The 25452-nt window shown below is 47.9% G+C and overlaps 1 protein-coding gene across 1 annotated transcript in view; it reads right to left on the bottom strand.

The window, feature by feature from the left end:
• The window catches only part of zzef1 (zinc finger, ZZ-type with EF hand domain 1), a 39326-nt gene extending 16046 nt beyond the window's left edge, over nt 1-23280 (bottom strand). Inside the window, 42 exon segments of the mRNA XM_034293357.1 lie at nt 47-336; nt 475-501; nt 503-669; nt 932-1112; nt 1309-1487; nt 1606-1734; nt 2576-2709; nt 3157-3322; nt 4025-4163; nt 4617-4749; nt 4936-5097; nt 5314-5433; nt 5609-5773; nt 5915-6473; nt 6761-6851; nt 6991-7070; nt 7503-7737; nt 7925-8043; nt 8164-8365; nt 8519-8600; nt 8871-9040; nt 9279-9401; nt 9719-9840; nt 10013-10166; nt 10446-10560; nt 10710-10780; nt 10888-11021; nt 11304-11500; nt 12644-12735; nt 14051-14269; nt 15115-15220; nt 15487-15632; nt 15967-16058; nt 16208-16306; nt 17120-17298; nt 17548-17664; nt 18643-18853; nt 19651-19850; nt 20711-20894; nt 21120-21314; nt 21892-22036; nt 22734-23280. Of these exon segments, the coding sequence (XP_034149248.1) occupies nt 47-336; nt 475-501; nt 503-669; nt 932-1112; nt 1309-1487; nt 1606-1734; nt 2576-2709; nt 3157-3322; nt 4025-4163; nt 4617-4749; nt 4936-5097; nt 5314-5433; nt 5609-5773; nt 5915-6473; nt 6761-6851; nt 6991-7070; nt 7503-7737; nt 7925-8043; nt 8164-8365; nt 8519-8600; nt 8871-9040; nt 9279-9401; nt 9719-9840; nt 10013-10166; nt 10446-10560; nt 10710-10780; nt 10888-11021; nt 11304-11500; nt 12644-12735; nt 14051-14269; nt 15115-15220; nt 15487-15632; nt 15967-16058; nt 16208-16306; nt 17120-17298; nt 17548-17664; nt 18643-18853; nt 19651-19850; nt 20711-20894; nt 21120-21314; nt 21892-22036; nt 22734-23141 (6839 nt within the window). The 5' untranslated portion in view covers nt 23142-23280.
• Between the last annotated feature and the right edge of the window lie 2172 nt (nt 23281-25452).

Here is a 25452-nt window from a genome sequence, read left to right as displayed (position 1 = left end):
AGGAGATGTTCGCTATTATTACGCGCTGGCGGCGCCACGTTTTCACCTGTCCAGACAGACGGCACCCAGGCTGAAGAGTAGCTGGGTGGTCTTCCAGCCCTGGGTGTTGGCCCGGTCCACAGCCCCCTCCCCGGGGGTGAGCAGCTCGTACTTTTCGGCCAGTGCCCTCTGTGACGGCAGCAGTCGGCCTCCAAGGGGGGAATCCTCAGCAGGAGCTGCCCCCAGCAGACCCAGGGTCAGGTGATAGGTCTCGTTCAGACACCCGGCGTTGGACACGACCACCCCTGAAGAGCTGGGGCAGGATGGGCTCAGGCTGGACAGCGCCAGAGTGATGCCCTGGAAGGAGGTGGGGGGTGACATTGGTCAAAGGGCAACTTCGGCAATACCACATAAAAGCAACAAAGCACAAAGTCTTCCATCAGACAAAGCCAGTAGTGTGTGCAGCTTGTCTGCCGTTCCTGGTCACCGTCTCACCGGTTTGGCGGGAGGCAGCATGGCTGCTCAGCAGACCCAGGATCCTTTCTCTGGAGCACTCGGCAAACACGTGCTCCTGTATGGGGACCTTGGCCATCTTCCCCGCCACGGCATCACTCTCCTTCATCATCTGTTGCATCTCCTCTACGTCCTCCGCGGTTGGGGAGGTGATGGTCTCTGAGCCAGACTCGGGAACTGGGGGATACAAGGAGACAGTTAGCGTGGCGCTTTCTACGCAGTACGCTCGGAGACACCGTGTGAAAATATAAACCACATGTGAAGACTCATGTATTACAAGCTGGCAAAAAGATGGGAAATGTTCCATAAGCCCAATAAGCATATTTCCCTCATGAAATCCAGAGATAAAGGTCAGATAAATGTATTTCAATTGACTGATTTCCTCATATGAAATGTAGCTCAGTAAAAATAGTAGGCATTTTATAAGTCCCGTCCTCACCTCTGATGACAGGGGAGAGTGTATCCTCAGTGGACAGGGAGGGGGTTTGGCTGAGGCTGGAGTCCAAGGTGTCCTGTTTCACCAGTTTCTTCCCCTCCTCCCCCCTTCTTTCTCCATCTGTGGCGGGGCACACCTCCAGGGCAGCAGGGGGCAACATCACATCCTTCACAAGGTCTTTGCTCTAATAGATCACCAGAGGAGAACAGAAACAAGATAAACAGTGTGCGTTGCATAAAAACCACAACCAAAGACAACTGGCCTGGAACAGGGACACAAGTCGGAAAGTCAAAACGAGAATCTCAATTTGACTTCCTTTATTCAGCGCAGTTAAGGAGATACACCTGTTTTTCTCAGAAGGCCCGGGCGTTGAAACTCACCCTGTCCCTAGAGGGCGGTGGTGAGCAGATAGCGGCGGTGGAGCCGGGCAGAGAGGAAGTGTCTTCCGTGGTGCTGATGGTGTTGGTGCTGAGGTCCTGGGAGGGGGACTCGGGACACTCGCTCTCCGATGCAGACCCATTGGAGGAGAGCAGGGACAGCAGGGCAGAGGATCGGAGACCTGCACATGAACACACAGAGAATGTTCACGTGGAGAGGCCGGAGAGCTAGCACGCTACCGTTCCGACGGAGTTGAAAGCTATCCTCCTAACCAGGTGTACAGTAGCTGCAAGGCCCACCTTTACCCGTCTGTCCCTTGAGCAAGCACTCCGTGACGAGCTGTGAGCAGCGGGTCTGCAGGGCGGAGGCCTGGGTGACGGTGTCGGGCTGCAGAGGTTCACCCTCCTGCTGTTTCTCCGTGCTCATGTCTGAGGTGAACACAAAATGGACACAGACCTCAATTACCACTTCATCAAGCCGGTCACGTTTTCCGCAGTGCTACGACTGGCTAGCGCTTTCCCAAGTGCTACGACTGGCTAGCGCTTTCCCAAGTGCTACGACTGGCTAGCGCTTTCCCAAGTGCTACGACTGGCTAGCGCTTTCCCAAGTGCTACGACTGGCTAGCGCTTTCCCAAGTGCTACGACTGGCTAGCGCTTTCCCAAGTGCTACGACTGGCTAGCGCTTTCCCAAGTGCTACGACTGGCTAGCGCTTTCCCAAGTGCTACGACTGGCTAGCGCTTTCCCAAGTGCTACGACTGGCTAGCGCTTTCCCAAGTGCTACGACTGGCTAGCGCTTTCCCAAGTGCTACGACTGGCTAGCGCTTTCCCAAGTGCTACGACTGGCTAGCGCTTTCCCAAGTGCTACGACTGGCTAGCGCTTTCCCAAGTGCTACGACTGGCTAGCGCTTTCCCAAGTGCTACGACTGGCTAGCGCTTTCCCAAGTGCTACGACTGGCTAGCGCTTTCCCAAGTGCTACGACTGGCTAGCGCTTTCCCAAGTGCTACGACTGGCTAGGGTTTTCCGCAGTGTTATGACTGGCTAGCATTTTCTGTGTTGTTATATGGACTGACAGTCGCATGGGTCTTCAGCTTGGGTCCTAGAATGGCCAGAAGAATTGCATAAAAAGACCAAAAGGACCAGAGTTGAATAGCCCCGACACCATGACTCAATGCTCCCTTTCATCGTTTCTAGCCGAAAGAGAGCCAAAGCAGGTTAACCTCTCGCTACCTAAGGTGTAGAGGGCCAGGGCAGGTTAACCTCTCGCTACCTGAGGTGTAGAGGGCCAGGGCAGCAAACAGCAGCCAGGAGTAGTTGTGGATGTAGGGCTGGATGAGTCGGTGGCGGTCACTGATCCGGATGGTCACCATGGGGTACACAGTGATCCGATGGGTGGGGAGGTGACTGGAGGATCAGACATGAGACAGGATATGATGGGTTCTGCACAGTCATGCAGTCAGTCCTACCCAGGCAGACACCAGCTTTAGCCACTGGCAGATTTTAGTAAAGACATTAAGCAATAAGACACGAGGGGGTGTGGTATGTGGCCATGGGATGCTGACCATACACCACAAACCCTTATGACTACTGTAAGGCAATTAGAGCAGTAAGAAGGTTCTGTGCTGGCAAAGCCGTGGTACAGTGTATGGTGTCACAGACCACGGCGTTCAGCCAATCAACATACAGCGTCCAAACCACCTGATTTCTAGCTTACGGAGACATACAACACTAAGCGCTACACATCAGGCATTATAAAGACTTGTGCACACAACAAGCAATGAACCGTCGCACGAAGTGTTTCCGAAACTCTGCACCCTGATCCAGCGAGTTACCGGCCCGGGTATTTCATACCTGTCCGGGTATTTCTTAGCGTTGTAGCAGCCAAAGCAGAGGTCAAAGTCTTCACAGACGTTGCAGTTGATCCTGCTGCCTACGATGAGGCCTTGACAGTGGTCACACGCATACTCCATGTTGACCATCTCATGGTCGTCCTCATGACCTTCAGGCTTGGCGCCACCTAGGACGCACGCACACGCAGACAGACGCAGACAGACGCAGACAGACAGGGAGGGAGGGAGAGAGGGAGGGAGACAGCGAGAGAGAGAGGGAGGGAGACCGCAAGGGAGGGATGGAGAGAAACAGCAAGAGAAACAGGTGGAGACAAAAAGGGAGACAGACAGAGAGGGGGAGAGAGGGTTAAGAAACATTGAAACTCTTCTGCATTCATGCATTAAATAACAGTAAAAACACTGTGTGTGGGAGGGTGTGTGTGACCAAATGTCCCAATGAGTATAGTAAAACCAGACAAAATGTGACACATTGGGACCTTTTGACGATCCCTGTGAGGCAAAAGTCAATTTCCGGCTCAGGGTTTAGGTTTAGGATCAAACTTACAATTAATTTTAGAGTTAGAATTGGGGTTTCTTTAAGGTCCAGGTGTTGTTGGTTCAGTTTAGGGTTAAGGTTAGGCATAAATGTTACTTTATTGAGGTTAAGATTAGGTTTAGGGTTAGATTAGGGTAAGGGTTAGGTTTAGGGTTAAGATTAAGGCAAGGGAGCATGCAATTTCTGGTCCCCATGAGGAGTAGCTGTAGCAAACTTGTGTGTGTGTGTGTGTGTGTGTAGTCGTACTATGGGGAAGGTGTGTTGCGTGTGTGTGTGTAGTCGTACTATGGGGAAGGGTGTGTGCGTGTGTGTGTGTGTCTGTGAGTTTACTCACTGAGGAAGCAGGTCTTGCACAGGTCCATGTCCATACACTGCAGACAGCGGTACCGGTGCCAGGGAGCCATCCTCTCGCAGCCGTCGCAGGAGATGACCACGTTGAGGAGGTCACAGTAGCGCGCTATGAACATGTGCATCTGGTCACAGGAGAGGAAGGGCTTCAGTGCTACAGCTGGGGGGCAGCGGAGAGGCTGTGTGATGTGGTTTGTGTGTGCTGTAGGTCAGGGGTCGTTCTGAGCAGTTTGCACATGAGGGCACTAACTATGTCATGTGTCCACTAGGGGACCAGGAAGGGTTAGCACAGGCGAGAGAAGATGGACAGTTATTCCGGTTTCAATCCATCAGATGTGCTGTACGCAAATAACTAAGTAAACCGGAGTATGAAAGGGTCTGCTAAATGACAAATACTTTCATTATCACGTTCACCAGAGAGAACAGCTACTCACAGATGTAAGAGTTTTGGGCGCATATTAGCAATTTGACAACCCCTTCCATGCGCATCTACCGCCATAACGAGGATACCTTTCTAGTCCCTTCCGATCGGTCTCATCGGGGGAGGGGCTAAGGTCTGATTTGGGATTGAACTCTACCTTTCTCCGGTCTTCCATGGAACCCTCTTCGTCAATCTTGTCATACCACTTCTCAAACATGCCGTCCATACACTGGTCCATCCATTCACGGTTCTTCTTATAGTCGGCGATCTCATCCTCCACGGTCCACTGACTGGGGCAGACGTCAAATCGGTGTTAGAACTTCCCGCCAGCCAAAGCCAAGCACCCTTTATAATTCCGCTAATATATATTATTGTGAAGACGCGGTTCGAACCCGTGGTGGGACTCAGCTAAAGCGCTGCGCTCCACCCTCCACTCCACTAGGTGGCGCAGTTCCCTGTGCCAACTCAGATGGTACCTGATGGCTATGTCGTGCACACTGATGTTCTCCTGGGACATGGTGAGGAGTAGGTCCGGTAGTTTGATCTGGAGGAAAAGGGGGAGGTCCTGCACCTCCCAGCTCATGTCTAGGAGGTGCAGCAGACATGTCTGCACACAGGACAGGGCCGGCAGGAGAACCCTGGGGGAGGAGAACAGAATAAACCAGCACATCTCAAAGGAGCTGGGGAGAGGAGACAGCAGAACGGGCTTCACTTTCTCTGTAGTCCCAAATAAACACAAAATGGAACTTAAAGACGATTGGTTTAACTTCTTATAGTGTCTTGTTACAAGGCCTATAACATGTACTCCACGTAACGCAATTCATTTTTTTCTGACAACAGAGACTCATACATACTTTTCGTTGAGACTGCTGAAGCCCTGTACCGCCTCCACCAGCATGAGGACCAGTTGATGGTAGGACCTCCTAACCTTTTCCCTCAGCTCCTGACCACTGCCAGTCAACTGGGAGAAATAGCTGCCCGGGGAAAACAAACCCTGAGTAAATACTGACTGGAGAACAAAGTGGAAAATACAGCCTTGCATAGAACACAAAAATTAACTGACAGCACTCAGACCTGTATGCATGTATCCTAAAGCGTCTACACACAATATAATATCAGCCTTGGGAATGTCTCCGGTGTCAGACTGACCTGGTGAAGTCTTTCTGACAGGCCAGCAGTTCCTGTAGGAACAGAATGCAGGGGGCCTGGAAGAGATGTGGTTTCCCCAGGGACCGTAAACACTGCTGCACTGTATCCAGGACAACGCAGACACTCTGAGCCTGGGCTTTGTTCAGGGACAGCATCTGTTGGACACTACGGACGAAACACAATGCAACATCAGATCGGTTCTCATACATTCAGATCCTGAAAATGCAACAACACCTTTATAGACGAGCGGACCAGTCAAAGTGAACAAACAACACCTCGGGACACTCTGGTTTATGGACGACAAACCTGACGGTCGTGAGCGCCTGGTCCTTCATGAAGTTGAGGATGTGTTTGAGAAGGGGGTAGCGCTCCTTGACAGAGGGGGCAGCCCGGGGCTCCTCCACCGAGCGGAAGGAGAGGAGGCGTAGGCGGCCCCGGCTGAGGGAGGAGGCCTTACGGGGAAAGGTTGCCAAGGGGACAGGCTCGGCCGCCCCTGGCTGAGAGGACAGGCTCTCTGTGGAGCCCTGGAGGACCTGACTGGAGGGCCCCGGCCCTGGATCGGAAGCCGTCGAGTCCTGGGTTTGGACCCTGGAGGGATGGGGTAAGCCTGCTCCAGACACCGGGCCAGCAGTCCCAGTCCTCGCCCCAGCGGCCCCCACCTCAGAGCCCGCCGCCTCGGACGACTGGGCTCCTGATGAGGGGCTGGGCTGGAAGTCCCTGTCGGATAAAGAGCTGCAGCGGAAGAGTGGTGGCTGCAGGACAGTGCTGCCCTCCACAGGCCTGGAACACTCCGTTCCCAGGTGAGATGACCCCCCGCTGGGCGGGAATTTCAGCAACAAAGAAGCCTTCCCAAGGAGCACCTCAGCTGGAGGAGAAGGAAGAGGCATGGGAGAGATTCAAACACAGAAAACAAAAGGCACACATTCATAAACCTGCAAGATATGAAGACGCAGGGGAAGATCTGGGGTTCTATAGGGTTCTAAATTCAGCTGAGTTCCAGGTTCAGTAGCATTTAGTTAAATAGATCAGGGGTTCAGTAAGGCTCAAGGTTTCTTGTGTTGACCACCATTCCAGGTTCAGTAGCATTTAGTTAAATAGATCAGGGGTTCAGTAAGGCTCTAGGTTTTCTTGTGATCTGCAGTGGTCACTCACCCAGACCATCCATGGTGACCTCACTTTGACACTCCCCCTTCCCCTCAGACACGTTCATTGTTCCCATAAGATACCGCTGCTTCATCTCCAACTGAAAAGCACAGACGGAAAACACCTCACACAACTGACACAGGCTTTCTGATTGTGCCTCTTTTTGCATTTGTGTGTGAGAATTGTAGTTAAATAAATGTATTAATTTCCACATGGGGACTCATTCATAATACACTCACCATCCATGTTTTGATGCTCTCAGCCAGACTGAAGACTTCCATAAAGTCCTCAGTGAGACTTAGTTGACCACCATGACTGACTTCACATCCAGAGGGACCGGGTATGGTGTTAAAAGGGAAGGATAATGTATGTCAATTTACCACAAGAGGACTGGTCAACCCTCTGAGCCTGGGTCCTCTCTAGGTTTCTTCCTAAAATTCAACCTTCTTAGGGAGTTTTTCCTAGCCACTGAAATTCAACACTACTGTTGTTTGCTCCTTGGGGTTTAAGGCCGGGTGTCTCTGTAAAGCACTTTGTGACAACTGCTGTTGTAAAAAGCGCTTTATAAATAAATTTTGATTGATTGATTGATTGACCACACACACACAGAGACACACAAATAAGTGGATGTCCACTACAGCACTGAGTACATGACAACTGCTGGGTTATCAAGAATTGCAGTTATGGTGCTTTGCATGATATTTAGACCCGACTTGCCCAGTTAAATCCATGAATTAAATGCCTAAATTACCGTAGGTCCTGAGAGCCTGGTTGAGCGGGGGTGTGTGGTAAACCATGGCCACAAATATGGCATTCACCGCCATTTCTCCTTTCGACCCAGCTATTATTTCATTCCTGATTGTTTGCTTCTTGCAGGCCAGCATGAGGTTCCGCATCAGTTCAGTTCTTCCGTCGAGTGGTTCCTCTGTGGGGTTCCAGTGACCAAAGTCCTCACAAAACTTCACGAACCAATCAGTACCATCTGGCTGAAGTCAAAAAGAGAAAATATTATAATTTTATACCTTAAGTCTATCATACAACAAAACGAGAAGAAAGTTAAGGAGTCTGAATACTTTTCAAAGCCACTGTACATTCATCCACTGGCATTCAACTACGCAGAAGAAGGTATACAAACAGATAAACAACCCCTAGTTCAGTGCTGGTCCACCTTACCTCTCCTGTCGGTATGTGGGGAGATTCAACGAGTCCATGTTTGAAGATAGGCTTCCACAGAGGAGAAGACAGGACGTGGGCCATTTTACCGGCAGGAAGCTCCTTCAGATTGCGGATCTCTGACACAACACACAATAAAAATAAAGTCACTCGAGCATTCTGACCCCTCAAAAGTGGACTGAAACTGCTTGAGCAAAGTGGCGTCTTCAAAGGTGCCCACGACGCCAGCCCACCCTCACCGTGGGGTGATTTGAGGGCCATGGTCCTGGAGGCCAGGCGACCCATCAGCCGGGCCACCAGGAGCTGCAGGTCGGACATCCAGGACACCGTGATGTCGGGCAGACCGCGGGCCGTCACTGTGAACTTGTACCCCCACTCGTTGTTGCTGCTGTCCGAGTGGAAGAGGAACTGCAGCTGGGGCCCCGCCTCAAAGGTCACCTTCTGTGGAGCGAACAGGGCCACCTTCAAATCAACGTTTATAGGTGGAAAGAATTTGACGACGCCTGTGGCAATCTTAATCATCATGTCCCTACAACGGCCCCAGAACAGCGGAGCGGCGTGTCGAACCGGGGAAAGCCACAGAAGGGAATTTACCTTTGGCCACTTCTCCGTCCCGACCTTCATGTCATAACGGACCTTCCCTCCTCGAGCGTCGGTGAACTCCAAGTAGTCATATCTGCCAGGGTTCAAGAGAACGCTATGTGAGGTAACGGAGACGCCGAGAAATGTTTGCCCTGTGACACTTCAGAGCACGTCACGCGAAAGGATTCAAGTAACTACACACAAGAGTTGGTTCCGGAAGAACAATGGGTGTGCCACACATACTCCTGACTGAAAATGTACAATGAAGAGAAGAATGGGGGACAGAGAAAGCCGACACCAGACCAAGCGGTCCAACAGGTACCGCGAGAGGAAGGTAAGGGGCGGACAGAAGAGCTATGCTCACCTCTTCTCGGTTTCACTGCGTTCGTCAAACTCCACCTCAAAGCAAGTGGCTCCGGGGCAGGCGAAGACGGTGGTCTGGTGTCGGCTGTTCTCGTAGTTGTGAGGAGACTCCATGTTCCATGTCCTGAGGACCACTGGCTGTTGGGACTGCTGGCAGCTCTCCAGGTCCACCTGGCAGCGACACGGGAACACATCAGGGACGCAAAATTCCAGCAAACCTCCCCAAATTCTCTGGTTTCCCATAAAGTCCGGTTGGAGAAGATTCCCAGGAGTATCCTCTTATCCTCTTGAAAAGGTTATTCATGACATCATACATGGTACAGCTCTTTATGACAACATACACCATTCAGCCCATCATGACGTCACGCAGAACTAGTTCTACGGAATGAAGTCGTTAGCACTGACGGACCTTAGAGAAGATGTCTCCCGTGTCGCTGGACAGGTTTTTAAGCAGCTCCACCAGAGAGGAGAAGCTGGTCAGAAGTACAGAGTGAGGAATGTCCAGGGAGCACAGCTCCAGCATGAAGATCATCTGACAGAAACACAGACAGGGTCAGTATTAGCATTTATTATTGACATCTACCCGCAAAACAAATTGTAAAAATGCAGACATTGGAATGTTGGCATGTGATGTCAAAGTTAGCTAGTCCTACTTAAGAAGAAGTGGATTCAAGGAACTGCTCCATAAATAAATAAACAAACAAACAAACAGTGATAAGGTTAATATTGAACATGAGTAACATATAGATCCATTAGTGACAGAGGCAGCAATAGGAACCAGAGGCAGCAATAGGAACCAGAGGCAGCAATAGGAACCAGAGGCAGCAATAGGAACCAGAGGCAGTGTACCAGCTGTCTGGTGGCCATGGCCAGGATGGATCCACTGAGCTTATCGGTGATCTCAGCTCCACTGTATCTCTGCAGAAGGCCTCCCAGCACCGCCTTAGTGCTGCCCAGGAAGAGATCCACATCTATGGGGAGTGACAAGGCACACTCCTTACTCACTGTGGATCTCTCTGTACTTCAATTCGTGTGTGCACTACACAATTACTCCACACCAATTTTGCACTTCCTATTTAGCAACACGTCCGTAAAATGCAACACGAGCACCATGAAGTCAGACGGTTTTGGCGAGACACTTACACCTCAGGAGGATGTCCCTGGCCAGGTCCGACGCCGCCCCTCCTTTGAGCTGCAGGTAGCACCAGGAGAGCAGGCTGCCCTGCAGGGCCCAGAACAGAGAGAGCAAAACCGCCCGGCTGGCTCCTCCATTCACATCCACCATCAGCACCTCACTCTGTGGACACACCAACCCATGGGGTTACTGAGGACGGCGTCTGAGGCGGGCCTCAGAGAGTTATGGCACAATTTTTGGCCAATGGTCGTAAAAGCCTCACTGCCGAGTCAAAACAGGTGCATCAGGGCACCGAAACCCGCTCGCTTCTTAACTCAGAATCTGATGGCCATCTGACCCTAACAGTGATGTGAGTCGAAGATTATGCACATAGAAGCAACCTATTAAACATCCCAAATAGCCCTGAGGAGGAGGTTTGAGGCGCGTTGGTGGTGGGCTCACCTCCCGAGTGACCACCATGAGTAGAGTCTCCATGACGCTGAGAACAGGGCTGACGTCAAAGTCTGACGGGGCTCCTTTTGGGGGGAGCAAGAGCAGGCCGCTGGGATCCTGGTCACTGTCGCAGAGGAGGAGAGGACAACGGAACACGTGCTTATTCAACCCTAACCTTGGAGTAACCCGGCCCAGTGAGTTATAACAGAGAAACAGCTCCCCATGGGGGTGTGTTTGTATAGCGCGTGTGTGTGTGTGTGTCTGTGTCATTACCTGAAGTAATTACAAAGCGATTTAAATGTCAGCTTGACCGACTCTGGTTGATCTTCTTCTGTAATGTTTTTCTGAAATAATAAAAAAAAACAGAACTGTCTTAGGCCATGAATTGACATTTAAAAAAAAAAGAAAAACCTTGGACGCCCCCTAGTTTGGCTCACGTCCAATCACTCACCATCATGTGGAAGAGCTTGTCCCTTCTGCTCTGTTTATCTGGGAAGAAGATGGCCGCTCCGGTCAGAATGGCTTTCACTGCCTCTCTCCTCAAGGCTTTGTCAACTGTCCCCTCAGCCTCTGGACCATCCACAACTGCTCAACAGATCAACCGCTTTACATTAAGCACTGAGGAAGGATGGGGTGCGGTATGTGGCCAATAAGCCCTTCTTATGCACGATGCAACAAGGAGTCCCCAGCCACAGCTCTAAGCTGTGGTATACCAGCCATGTACTACAAATAGTGCACCCCATAGTGCCTTATTGCTATTAAAAACTGGTTACCAAGGTAACTTGGACAGTAAAAAGTGATCGTTAGTACAACGTAATAAACCAGTTACCACTAACAGCGACACCATAGTGTCTGACAGGTCCTTACTTTGACAGAGGTGTGTGTAGAGCTCCCACACGGCGCTGGCACACTCTGGCTCGGCACTGGTGGGCGCGGACGCCGAGCCGGACGCCGACGGAACCTCGTCACCCACCCTGCTCTCCGGGGGGGCGGGCAGCACCGAGAAACAGTTCTGGAGCAGCTGGAGCACCAGCACCCTGCATTTCATCACCTCCTCCCCCGAACTGTAAAGACAGGATGGTTAGACAAGAGGCCCAGACCTAATCTGGACACACGCTTGTTTGGCCAACAGAGGGGGGCAACCGTGGGAGGGGGGCCATTTGGTTGGCTTACATATAATTATTAATTAGTCAGTGTTGTATTCAGTACTGTCTAGAAGGTTAACAGTTTTTAAACAGAAGAATTGCATTGATGAAGGGATTCATGTTTTTTACTCTTTGCTGGGTTCTTTTTATACAGCATTATGATTAAACCTTTGTCTGTGAAAATGGTTTGTTCTACCAACAGCCAATCAATGATACCCTAAACACCAACAGCCAATCAGAGTGATTCCCTAAACACCACCATCAACATAACGGTGTTAAAGCTGCAATAGATAGGATTTAGACAAGGGAGGACGACAGTCAGTTCCTCCCTTGACTACTACAGCATACATCATGAAAAACGGGCAAGCGAAAGAAGACTTAGACCAACTCTCTGTACCTAGCTACCAGGAACTAACTACAGTACTGTAGCTATCTGGCTAAAACATGGCCACCATGCAACCAAAACTACCACAGAAATGGAAGGAACAATCTCAAAGAGCACGTCTAAATATGTGTAGCGGTTCAGTAATGCATGGGTGGGAATGAGTAGGTTATGAAAAGATGTGACAGAATTAGTTACCCGTGTTGAAAACAAAGGGATTTGAATGTGGCCTAGTTACGAATTAAAACAATAAAACATTTAGGACCAGTTTTTTTGGACAGTAATATAATTACTATTAATACATTTTTTGGCCTGTGGTTTGGGTCCTAAACGTTCAATTCTGGCCCAGGTCCTTTCGTTCCTGTCAGCGTCCCAGTGGCAAAGCCACTTCGGCCATTCCTGCCTCTGGAAGAACTCAAGTGTCGGGGCTGTTTAGTCATTAACTACAGAGGGCCGTGCCACCCATTTACACTGATAAGTCATAAATAGACAGAAGCTGCTCTGTGGGGCATAATTATATAAGCCTATGTACACACATCTAGTATACATAGGCTTGTGTATGGTGAACGATAAACTACCCAGTTAGATCTGAACAGTAATTGGTTTTATTAGGTATGAGGCTATTTTGGCACTGTATGTTGTTTTGGCAAACCGTATATAAGAGCCTTCTCTGTACTCACATGTCCCTGAGTTTGTTGTAGAAGCTCCAGAAAAGGTTGGGGTTGAGGCCACTGAAGTCCAGGAGGAACTTCTGCTTGAACAGGGACACATCCTGCAGAGTCAGATTCAGAGACACAAATCTGAAAAGGATCTAAAAACAAATACAACAAGCACTGTATTTCGTCTCAGGTCTTGACCTCAGACTGAAAAGACAATTGATATATAGACCACACAGACTGACAGTGGCTACCATATCTATACACAGACCAGACCGACATACAGTAAAATAAAGACTGACAGCGGGTACCATGTCTATATATACAGACCAGACCGACATACAGTAAAATAAAGACTGACAGCGGGTACCATGTCTATATATACAGACCAGACCGACATACAGTAAAATAAAGACTGACAGCGGGTACCATGTCTATATATACAGACCAGACCGACATACAGTAAAATAAAGACTGACAGCGGGTACCATGTCTATATATACAGACCAGACCGACATACAGTAAAATAAAGACTGACAGCGGGTACCATGTCTATATATACAGACCAGACCGACATACAGTAAAATAAAGACTGACAGCGGGTACCATGTCTATATATACAGACCAGACCGACATACAGTAAATAAAGACTGACAGCGGGTACCATGTCTATATATACAGACCAGACCGACATACAGTAAAATAAAGACTGACAGCGGGTACCATGTCTATATATACAGACCAGACCGACATACAGTAAAATAAAGACTGACAGCGGGTACCATGTCTATATATACAGACCAGACCGACATACAGTGAAATAAAGACTGACAGCGGGTACCATGTCTATATATACAGACCAGACCGACATACAGTGAAATAAAGACTGACAGCGGGTACCATGTCTATATATACAGACCAGACCGACATACAGTAAAATAAAGACTGACAGCGGGTACCATGTCTATATATACAGACCAGACCGACATACAGTAAAATAAAGACTGACAGCGGGTACCATGTCTATATATACAGACCAGACCGACATACAGTAAAATAAAGACTGACAGCGGGTACCATGTCTATATATACAGAACAGACCGACATACAGTAAAATAAAGACTGACAGCGGGTACCATGTCTATATATACAGACCAGACCGACATACAGTAAAATAAAGACTGACAGCGGGTACCATGTCTATATATACAGACCAGACCGACATACAGTAAAATAAAGACTGACAGCGGGTACCATGTCTATATATACAGACCAGACCGACATACAGTAAAATAAAGACTGACAGTGGGTACCATGTCTATATATACAGACCAGACCGACATACAGTAAAATAAAGACTGACAGTGGGTACCATGTCTATATATACAGACCAGACCGACATACAGTAAAATAAAGACTGACAGTGGGTACCATGTCTCTTGTGAGCTGCTGGATGAAAAAGAGGGTCTTCTTGAGCAGGATGAGCCCAGTGACATTGTCCCCCTCAGAACCGTCACCCTGTGGACTGAGGTCATCCAGGTCATCAAGCCTCTCGGCGCCGGGACACAGGTACCCGCTGAATGACAGCGACTGAACCCCCAGGCGCTCAGCACTGTCCTGGCGCGCACACAGGAACTTCACCATCAGGAACTACGAGGGGAAGAGACAGAGCAATTTACCTAAACTATTTACCTAAACAGAGCTATTTACCTTACACAAACCTGCCGTGTCCAGGCATGATTGTGTAAAACTGCTCCCACTGTTTTACACACCCATGAACCCGGTAGATTACATTTTCTTTGTTTGATGTTAGGCGTGAGAGCAAGTGAGATGAAGGAATGTGAGAGAGTGAGAAATGAAGTGAGAGCAGGTGGGAGAGCAAAGGGGAGTAAACGAGAGAGAGGGAGAACAAGACAGGAAGCAAGCGCAAGACAGAAGAATTTGTTGCAAAATATTTTTGAGGAGATCTTTGATTGTTTTGGAAAGTTTCACAGAAACTTTAAGTGGAAGGAAGGATTTTGAAATGCTTGTTACTGTTGTCTCTCACTAGAAGTACAAATAAAGTTGTGCATACAAAAAGTATCTATCCTTAATTTTGACAAAGCAGAGAACTTTGTGCAGTCTCCAAAAGAAATCCATGTCAATTACATTTTGTAACACACAACAAATGTGAAAAATATCTAACATTATATCCATTGAATAGTCTATAACCTCTACATCATTATACTACGAACAGAGTACACTAACATATGGAGTATGTCTTAGTTGTGAAACACATCTTTGGAAAACCATTCCTTCCACATTACAAATGTAAATCCCAACCTTTTTGAGTCTTCGGGAACATGCGTTTACATTATATCATTGTAAAAATAAAAACTACAAAGACATTAACATTTCCAATGTGAGCTTGCTGGGACTTCCGTAGATACGATCCATTTTATACGCAGAAACTGAATATGGACAAGGACAGGAGAAGCAACGAGAACACGGAGTACCTTAGCAACGCGACACGTCTGCAGTTTGATCTCTACATCATTCCAGTCATCCTCCAGCTCAAACCAGCCAATGGGCTCATCCTCCGACTGCGGGGGAATCCTCAGACTGTGGCGTTCATGAAAAACCAGAAGGCAGATAGTGTTGTGGAATGGACACTGGACTGGCAGGATATTTTGACATAGAGGAACAGGCTGGAGGGCACTGAGGGAAATATATTAAGCCCAGTGTTCTACGTAAAAGGTTTCTGGTGACCCTTGACAAGAGTTCACTAACAAATATCAATATGAAAACACGCGAGGATCTAAACAGGCTGTTGGTGACACGTTAACATTTAACAGGAAGACGAAGAGTCACGGAGCGTCAGTCCTCACTTGTCCTGTACAAACTCCTTGTAGTCCCTGTAGTCCCAGGAGTCATATTTCTGAAACCTCTTCAGGTGTTTCTCAGCGTCAAAGGCATCTCCTTCGTTGTAGGCAAACACCAGGCCACACTTGGCTCCAATAGCACCTTTACGGACCTGGTGAAAACACAGGTGGTATAAAAACCAACGCAAACAACTCAGTGCTCAGGGCCATTGTGTCACGAATACACTAACAGAAGATGCTTCACGCTCCAAGAAATACACAGCTTCAACAGACAGTATTTTTTTTTTAGCCAGTTTGCTTCTGCAGGAAAAAAATCTAGGAAAGGGAAATATTATGTGGATGTTTTCTGTGGGGGCAAATCAGGTCTAGCATTTTTAAATGGAAATTAATAAACTTTATTCCAACTCTGTACTCCCTGCTGTGCAGGAGCATTCCTGGGATAACAAAATGATCCACACTGTCGATCACTAACAGTCAGACACTCACTTTAACCTTCATCTGCGTCACCTGGAAGCTGCTCTGGTCCTCAGTAGACAAGATCACACTTGCTCGCTTTTTACCACTCTCTGTAAGAAAACCTTCAGAGGAAAACATAACCACTAATAAAGAAAGCCAACTCAAAACACAAACATGAATACAATTACATACAGACAGACATACATGAAAAAGATAGAGACAGACAGACAGACAGAGGAAGAAACAGGCAGACAGAGGCCAGTAACTGTACCATCTCCAGTAGCAGGTTCCGTCAGCATGTTCTCCGGTCCGGATTTCTCTTCTTTACCCTTCACATCACAGGCCTGGAGGTGCAATTGCAAAGTCTTCCCTACAAAAGAACAAGGACATGAAGACTTCAGAAGACATCCATATCTAAAACACAGCTGACCAGACCTGGAGACTTCAGAAGACATCCATACCTAAAAACACCACTGACCAGACCTGGAGGCTTCAGAAGACATCCCAATCTAAAAAAAACCTGACCAGACCTGGAGGCTTCAGAAGAGATCCATATCAAAAACACCACTGACCAAACCTGGAGGCTTCAGAAGAGATCCATATCAAAAACACCACTGACCAGACCTGGAGGCTTCAGAAGACATCCCAATCTAAAAACACCACTGACCTGACCTGGAGGCTTCAGAAGACATCCCAATCTAAAAAGACCACTGACCAGACCTGGAGACTTCAGAAGACATCCATATCTAAAACACAGCTGACCAGACCTGGAGGCTTCAGAAGACATCCATATCTAAAACACAGCTGACCAGACATGGAGACTTCAGAAACATCCCAATCTAAAAACACAACTGACCAGACCTGGAGGCTTCAGAATACATCCCAATCTAAAAACACCACTGACCAGAACCAAAGTAGTGTGACCGGAGATGTAAACCTCTGGTAACTTTGAAAGCATTCACGCATCAATCCCCAGTACGTAGGGACATTGAGATAGATCTAAAAGCAGACAACTCACTTAATGTCGACTCACTTAATGTCGACTCACTTAATGTCGACTCACTTAATGTCGACTCACTTTTCTTTGCCCCTACGTCATAAATCAAATACAATCTGATATTGGCTGAAGTCTGAATGACAGATGGGCGATGCGGCGCTCGCTGAGGCTGTGTGGGGAGACTACCATTGCGATAGAGCAGGCGCAGCCTGACCGAGGCCATGGAGGAGATCAGGGAGGAGGCCCGGTACTCTGCCTCACGATGCCCAATGATGCCAGACAGGGACCGGAGGACCTGGGCCACGCTGCCCCGGGCCAGGGCAAAGGCCAAGAGGGTCAGTTCTGCATCCGGCGTCACACAGCAGCTACAGGGAGACGGAAGGAAGGGAAAACATCAATGTGCTGATGTCAGCCTCCTAAAGTCAGGGTTATGATGTAAGCATAATGACATCAGCGGGGTGATGTCACGTCTCTCTCTGGGTTCCACCGTAAGCACGGCGATGTCAGCAGAAAGATTTAAACACCCGATGCCCTCATCGCTCAGCTCCTCAAATGTCCGTGTGCGTGTTGTCAGTTAGATATATTATGTATAAGCATTCTGAATATAGACCTACTCTGCTATTCTGAGCAGGAACCCATCCACCTCCTCCAGGATGTTCATGGAGAAGAACTTGGGGAAGTCAGTGGAGGACGGCGTTAAGGACAGGGGCGGGATGTGCTGCAAGGCTTTTCTAGAGGGTGGAAAAACGAGAACCAAACCCGTCAAACACAGAGAGCGATAACAAACAATCACAGTGTTCAATGACTTTGGATCAAGATGCTGCTGCACATCTTCATAACCACCACAATGTCAGGTCAGGTGGTCAGGCACAAACTCTGGTCTTTAAACATCTTTCATAAGGCACATTCATAACCATAACATAGGACCAATTCATTTGCAATACACAACACCTATTCACGACCAGACAACACAACCATGACCCACCATTTTCATGTCAGAAGACATTAATGTGCATGACATAAAATCTGCCGATAACTATGACAACAGATACACCGAGAACCCTGATATTAAACCCGTTCATTAGCCTGACATTAAACCCGTTCATTAGCCTGACATTAAACCCGTTCATTAGCCTGACATTAAACCCGTTCACTAGCCTGACATTAAACCCGTTCATTTGCCTGACATTAAACCCGTTCATTTGCCTGACATTAAACCCGTTCATTAGCCTGACATTAAACCCGTTCATTAACCTGACATTAAACCCGTTCATTAACCTGACATTAAACCCGTTCATTAACCTGACATTAAACCCGTTCATTAGCCTGACATTAAACCCGTTCATTAGCCTGACATTAAACCCGTTCACTAGCCTGACATTAAACCCGTTCATTTGCCTGACATTAAACCCGTTCATTTGCCTGACATTAAACCCGTTCATTTGCCTGACATTAAACCCGTTCATTTGCCTGACATTAAACCCGTTCATTTGCCTGACATTAAACCCGTTCATTTGCCTGACATTAAACCCGTTCATTTGCCTGACATTAAACCCGTTCATTAGCCTGACATTAAACCCGTTCATTTGCCTGACATTAAACCCGTTCATTTGCCTGACATTTGCCTGATTGGAGACCCATTCACACCAATGGGATCAGAATTCACATCAGAGCGCCCCTCTCCCACCCTGGCTCCGGCCCGTACTCACTGTGTACTCTGCAGGACCGTCTGGGCCAGGACAGGGTTGGTCTCCATGGACGCCGTGACCAGGGACGTGAGGAGGGACAGGTACCAGATGGCCGAAGCATCGGAGACAGACACCTCCTTACTCTTGGTGATCTGGTAGCCCAGCGTCTTCAGACCGTGGATCCGCGTGTCACAGCCATCACTCAGGCAGCGCTTAATGTTGATCTGGATGTCTGCACAGGGGACAGAGGGTTATTATTAGACTGGGGGGGGGACAGAGGGTTATGATTAGACTGGGGGGGGACAGAGGGACATGATTAGACTGGGGGGGGGGGGGGGGGACAGAGGGACATGATTAGACTGGGGGGGGGGGGGGGGACAGAGGGACATGATTAGACTGGAGGTGGGACAGAGGGACATGATTAGACTGGGGGGGGGGACAGAGGGACATGATTAGACTGGGGGGGGGGGGGGGGACAGAGGGACATGATTAGACTGGAGGTGGGACAGAAGGACATGATTAGACTGGGGGGGGACAGAGGGACATGATTAGACTGGGGGGGGGGGGACAGAGGGACATGATTAGACTGGGGGACGGGGACGGACAGAGGGATATGATTAGACTGGAGGTGGGACAGAAGGACATGATTAGACTGGGGGGGGGGGGGCAGAGGGACATGATTAGACTGGGGGGGGGGGGGCAGAGGGACATGATTAGACTGGGGGGGACATGATTAGACTGGGGGGGGGGGGCATATGGACATGATTAGACTGGGGTGGGACAGAGGGACAGAGGGACATGATTAGACTGGGGTGGGACAGAGGGACATGATTAGACTGGGGGGGACATGATTAGACTGGGGGGGGGGGGGGGCATATGGACATGATTAGACTGGGGTGGGACAGAGGGACAGAGGGACATGATTAGACTGGGGTGGGACAGAGGGACATGATTAGACTGGGGGTGGGACAGAGGGACATGATTAGACTGGAGGGGGACAGAGGGACAGACAGGTAGCAACTGACTCACAGGGGTGTGTAATATTGGCATTTTCCAGCAGGGCTACGTAGCCCGTGACGTTGGAGGGGATGCGGACTTCCCGGATTTCCTGCAGCGAGCGCCGGTTCTTCCCAACTGCCACTGACACCAGCTGGGGCATGTAACTGTGGTCATTGGATGCCACAGCAACGGCCAAGCGACGCAGGACTACGTCTGGCTTCATCTTTAACCTGGGAACATTATCGTAACATGGATACTGAACCTCAACCTGGGAACATTATCGTAACATGGATAATAAACCTCAACCTGGGAACATTATCGTAAACATGGATACTGAGCCTCAACCTGGGAACATTATCGTAACATGGATAATAAACCTCAACCTGGGAACATTATCGTAACATGGATAATAAACCTCAACCTGGGAACATTATCGTAACATGGATAATAAACCTCAACCTGGGAACATTATCGTAAACATGGATACTGAGCCTCAACCTGGGAACATTATCGTAACATGGATACTGAGCCTCAACCTGGGAACATTATCGTAACATGGATACTGAGCCTCAACCTGGGAACATTATCGTAACATGGACAATAAACCTCAACCTGGGAACATTATCGTTAACATGGACAATAAACCTCAACCTGGGAACATTATCGTAACATGGACAATAAACCTCAACCTGGGAACATATAGTAACATGGATACTAAACCTCAACCTGGGAACATTATCGAAACATGGACAATAAAGCTCAACCTGGGAACATTATCGTAACATTGATACTAAACCTCAACCTGGGAACATTATCGTAACATGGATACTAAACCTCAACCTGGGAACATTATCGTAACATGGATAATAAACCTAAATCTCAGAACATTATCGTAACATGGACAATAAACCTCAACCTGGGAACATTATCATAACATGGACAATAAACCTAAACCTGGAGACATTAAGTTAAGATTAATAACAAACCTCAACCTGGGAACATACATTTAACATGGATTATAAACCTCAACCTGAATACACTAAGGAAACACGAAAAATAAACCTAAACCTGGAGACAAGCTAGCGGTCACCTTATCCAGTGTGAGCGAGCGCTGCCGTCTGACTGCCAGAAGGTAGCAGTCTCTCCATTGGTCATCTTGTGGATGTCTGCAGCGTTTGACGAAGCTTCTATGAAACTGTAACACTGTGTGATCACCTTGACTTTATCCACCTCCGGGTCCCGGATCAGCTCGGCCCGGTACTGGATGTCCATGTCTGGGAGGAGGGAAAGAACCAGAGAGGCTCAATGTAGTGGCATGGATTTATAATTAAGAGTTAACTACAATAATATAAAGTTCAAGTTCTGAAGCCATAGGCATGTACTAGATGTTTAATAGGTTGTAGTAGCAGGTTGTTTGTACAAGGCAGTCAACAAAAATGAGAAGCACATGGGGATAGTCCTGGATTATTGCAATAATTTTGAACATTATTGCTGGTCACCTTTCTCTTTCTGAATGAGGAACTCCAGGAAGTCCTGTACGACAGTGGACCTCATGGTACAGATGCTGTTGTATCCCTCCAGGACAGGAAAAGGGATGGCACTGCTGGGAATACGATTCCTGTGGAGGAACTTCAGGATCTTAGAGGCGTGCGCTCCCAACTTGTCTTTGGACTTGGAGAATATGTCGACAAATCCTAAAATGAAAACAAAATAAAGAAAGAGATAAGAGGGACATTTTTGGGTTGGCTGGGGACCACATCCCGTGCAGAGCCGTGGTGAAAATGTAACCCTCCCCATTGCAGGTGAAACGTAGAGCATCCCAGGGCAGGTGAAACGTAAAGCATCCCACGGCAGGTGAAACGTAAAGCATCCCACGGCAGGTGAAACGTAAAGCATCCCACGGCAGGTGAAACGTAAAGCATCCCACGGCAGGTGAAACGTAAAGCATCCCACGGCAGGTGAAACGTAAAGCATCCCACGGCAGGTGAAACGTAAAGCATCCCACGGCAGGTGAAACGTAAAGCATCCCACGGCAGGTGAAACGTAAAGCATCCCAGGGCAAGTGAAACGTACAGCTTCCCACGGCAAAGGTCTGCCACCAGGCCACCAACCAGCCCAGGCATGATACATGGCAGTCTGCAGACCACTCTGTATCTTCCCACCATAGTCTCTGAACACAACTGCCTATCACACCTCTATGCATACTCAATACATTGGGGGTGGGAGTAAACTTGACTGGTACCAGTTAGCCCGTATTGGTTACGTTCTTACCTGGGGTTAGGGTGCACGCCTGCAGTTGTCTAATGACGTGACTCAGCTCTCCCTGCAGATTGGCCCCGTTGGAGTTCTTCAGAGCTTGCAGCATGTTCTCAACGTCCACGACTCCGTCCCCCTCCGCGTCGAACTGGCCAAAGGCCTGGATAGCAGCGACAGTGGCAAGGACACAGGGACAGAAAACAAAATCAATGCAACAGCCAGGTTTAAAGAGACAGGCATTGAACTGGGTAGGATATCCGCCGCTGCTCCAGTCTACACTAGGACATCACCTAGGCGACGGGTACAGATGTGAAAACAATACCTTTGCCCAATTGACCACTGAGGTGGACACTGCACACATTCACAATCCCTTTCTCTGGCCTCTACAACTAGCCTGCTAGGAAAGGCCTGCATGAGTGTCATGTTGACAGTGCCATGTGTCATGTTGACACTTCATTTAAAGTGAAACTGAAATGGTGAAAACAATTGTTATTCCTCGCTGTAGTCTTTATCCATCTGTCCATCTCAGAAATGAAGGCACTCTTTATGGATTGGGAATCTAAATGTAAGTCAGGGCAAACACTACCACTGCTTTGCCACCCCTGACAGACATAAAGGCTACAGTCTATTCTAACGTGTTAACTCATTCAACAACTTGCAACAGAAAATATGGCAAAGTTGCTGTGTTAGATTGTATGGGTTAGACAACTGGTATGGGTTAGAAAGGCCACTTAAAAAATAACTGGACCCAAGCCTAAAATAAACAAACCACTGCCAACCACTCCCCCTATCAATGATGAAGCCCCATTCTGGAATAACTAACTAGCTAGCTAGCTATGCAAGCAAAGGTACTATACCTCTTCACATTCATCTCGCGGTGCGTCTCGGCTCTCCAGCATCTCGCAAAATTGTTCCACATTTACCGACTCCTCTCCCCGGCTCAACCGGTCTTCGAGCCACCGTACCAGGACGCCCTCATTCCCAGCCAGGACCGACTCGGGAATGGCGACCCCAGAGTCACTAATGCGTGCTGCCGCCTCTCTCAGTTTGACTTGCTCTAAAAGTACCCCTGGAGTGGGTGGTCCGCAGCCTGTCACTGGAGGGTTATTCGATCCGCTTCTGCCAGAACCGGAGCCTCCACTGTTTGCAACGCCGACGCCCGTGGCCGCAGAGGCCGGACTGCCTTCCGCGAACCCAGGACTTTCGGCTTCGACATCCTCCTCGTCCCCACTACCTCCTCCGCAGCCGCTCTCTGCGTTCCCCATGTTGTTCAGCGGCCTTGGGCTTTCCTAAAATTTCTAGCCGCCCAGTTGAAGACAGTTTAAAGCGGCTTGAAAAATCCAGTCCTTTAAGTCCTACCCGTGTTCTTTCGTTAGGTTCCACTACCGCATTGACGTACTGTGCGTGAACATGAAGCTAGCTACAATAAGTATTAACTACAATCGTGGAATTTGCGACTGCATTCAAAGTAAAAGTTTTTAAAGATGGTCGACCAAAAGTGTAAATAAAACACCAGCAGGATTGGGAAGCAAGGGCTTGGATTTTTGTGATGGTCAAATGAACAGGCTCTTTCAGGTGAAGGGAGCCAGTAGTATAAACATATAGAAACTCGTATTAGTTGGCTCTGATCTTAACCAAGACAGATAGGAGTTTGAGTTTGTCAAGGGTGGTTGACAGACTCTAAACTTTCTGGTCTGCATACCTCAGTGGATTTGACTGTGTTATAAAACCAAGCAGTAAAGTAAAATAGTGTTTTTGCTGTTATTTTTGGTCGTAAACATTATTTGTTAATTCGTTTTAGGAAGTGGTGGGCATTTTTCATTCTAGTACAAGGGGTGAAAAAAAATGTCATGTTGGGGGAGCCATAAAACACAAATGTCAAAAGTTTGAACCAATATAATTTCATATCTCATAGTGAACGTCACCCTCATATATGTTCTAATGCTAATATTTGAGTGTACTTTAATACTAAAGCATTCACTCTGCAATTTCAACTAATATGTTAGTTTTTTTGGTAAATTTTAACTAACATTTATCTTTTGTAAGTAATTTATTTCACAACATTCCAACCATGTTTAACATTAACTACAGGAAATACAGCATGATTTCGGTACTTGGAACTATTTGTGTAATGTTCCATTTTGGACTATTATTTTGAAGATGAAAGGCAATTCAACTTCATGTTTAACAGCCTACCTATTGTGATTAACTTCACATAGGTCGAAACGTTCCCTCTACGTCATTATCTGTCAGAAACTTTGGACCCAATGGGTAGAATCGTAAAATACACAGGCTGTGTTTGAGACTGTTTGAGAGGATCAAAACCGCAATGTGTTATGGGTAAAATGGGACTGTCTACAAAATAAAAATGGCCGTGTTCGAGAGGATAAAAACGACCGCAGGCAGCTTCCGACTGACTGATCACGATTTACCATATAGGCTATTGATGTTTCAGTCATATCGAACCTGTCCACAGAGTGGGAGTGTATTTGTAAAGTGTTTTGGGGATGAGTCAAGACATTTAGAATTCCCTCTTTCAAAGGGATCAGAAGGACTGCAGACGACTGCTGAATGAGTAACCTACAAATTACTTTGTGTAATAGATTTCCTGACTGATCTTTATGGAAACAACTATGATTAAACAGCAACATTTTTAATAAAGGAGCCTCCAGGTACCCACACACATCAGCAAATTCACTTGGTGAATGTACAATTTCAGGATGTCACCTACAGACAGGCCTAAATATGAGGCGGTAAAGAATCAAATCACATGATATTCCCAAGGCTAGCCACTGACAAAAAAATCCTTACATCCAAATTAAACCAAAGCCATGAAAATGTAAAACATAGCGTTACACATCATACATGCCAGTGTATAAAGTTTAATAACCCAAGGACAAAACGGCATCACGTATTGCAAAGGTAAATCCAGCTGAATGGTGGCAACCAATGACTCAATCATTGTGCAATACATTCTCTAAATTCGCTTCGAGGTGGACAACACTGGACAAACCAGAAACGCTTTCTCTCACCCTCCGGACTCGGACATCAGGGACGTGTTAAAGAATTAACATTCACAACAAAGCCATTGGTCACACTCTTTTCTCAGTGTGCCAACCTTCTGGCTGGCATCTTTATTGACATCTCCTAACTGCCCCAGGGTATAACTCACACTTCCTATAGGGAGACCACAGAAATGCAGGCCCAGCGCCACTGGGGGGATTGTCCCCTCAGATAGAAACTCGTGCCCCCCAGTTTTCTTTCTCCATATACACAGCCAGAGGTGTACGGGTCCGGTTATCACAGTCACACATGATGATCGGCTTTACAAGCGTATATTCCGTGTTTCATCTCGCTGGGGGCTGTTAGTTGACCGTTTGTGCAGTGATTAGATATGCCCCCTCATTTACAAACCAGAAAAGGAACCAGACAAGCCTAGTACAATCAATAAATCAATCAAATGTATTTATAAAGCCCTTTTTACAACAGCAGTTGTCAAAAAGTGCTTTTACAGAGACACCCGGCCTTAAACCCCAAGGAGCAAACAACATTAGTGTTGAATTTCAGTGGCTAGGA

This window comes from Esox lucius, chromosome 7 (genome assembly GCF_011004845.1).
Source record: "Esox lucius isolate fEsoLuc1 chromosome 7, fEsoLuc1.pri, whole genome shotgun sequence".
Taxonomy (NCBI): Eukaryota; Metazoa; Chordata; class Actinopteri; order Esociformes; family Esocidae; genus Esox; species Esox lucius.
The sequence above is the reverse complement of the archived record's forward strand: the minus strand, read 5'-3'. Positions and strand labels throughout refer to the sequence as shown.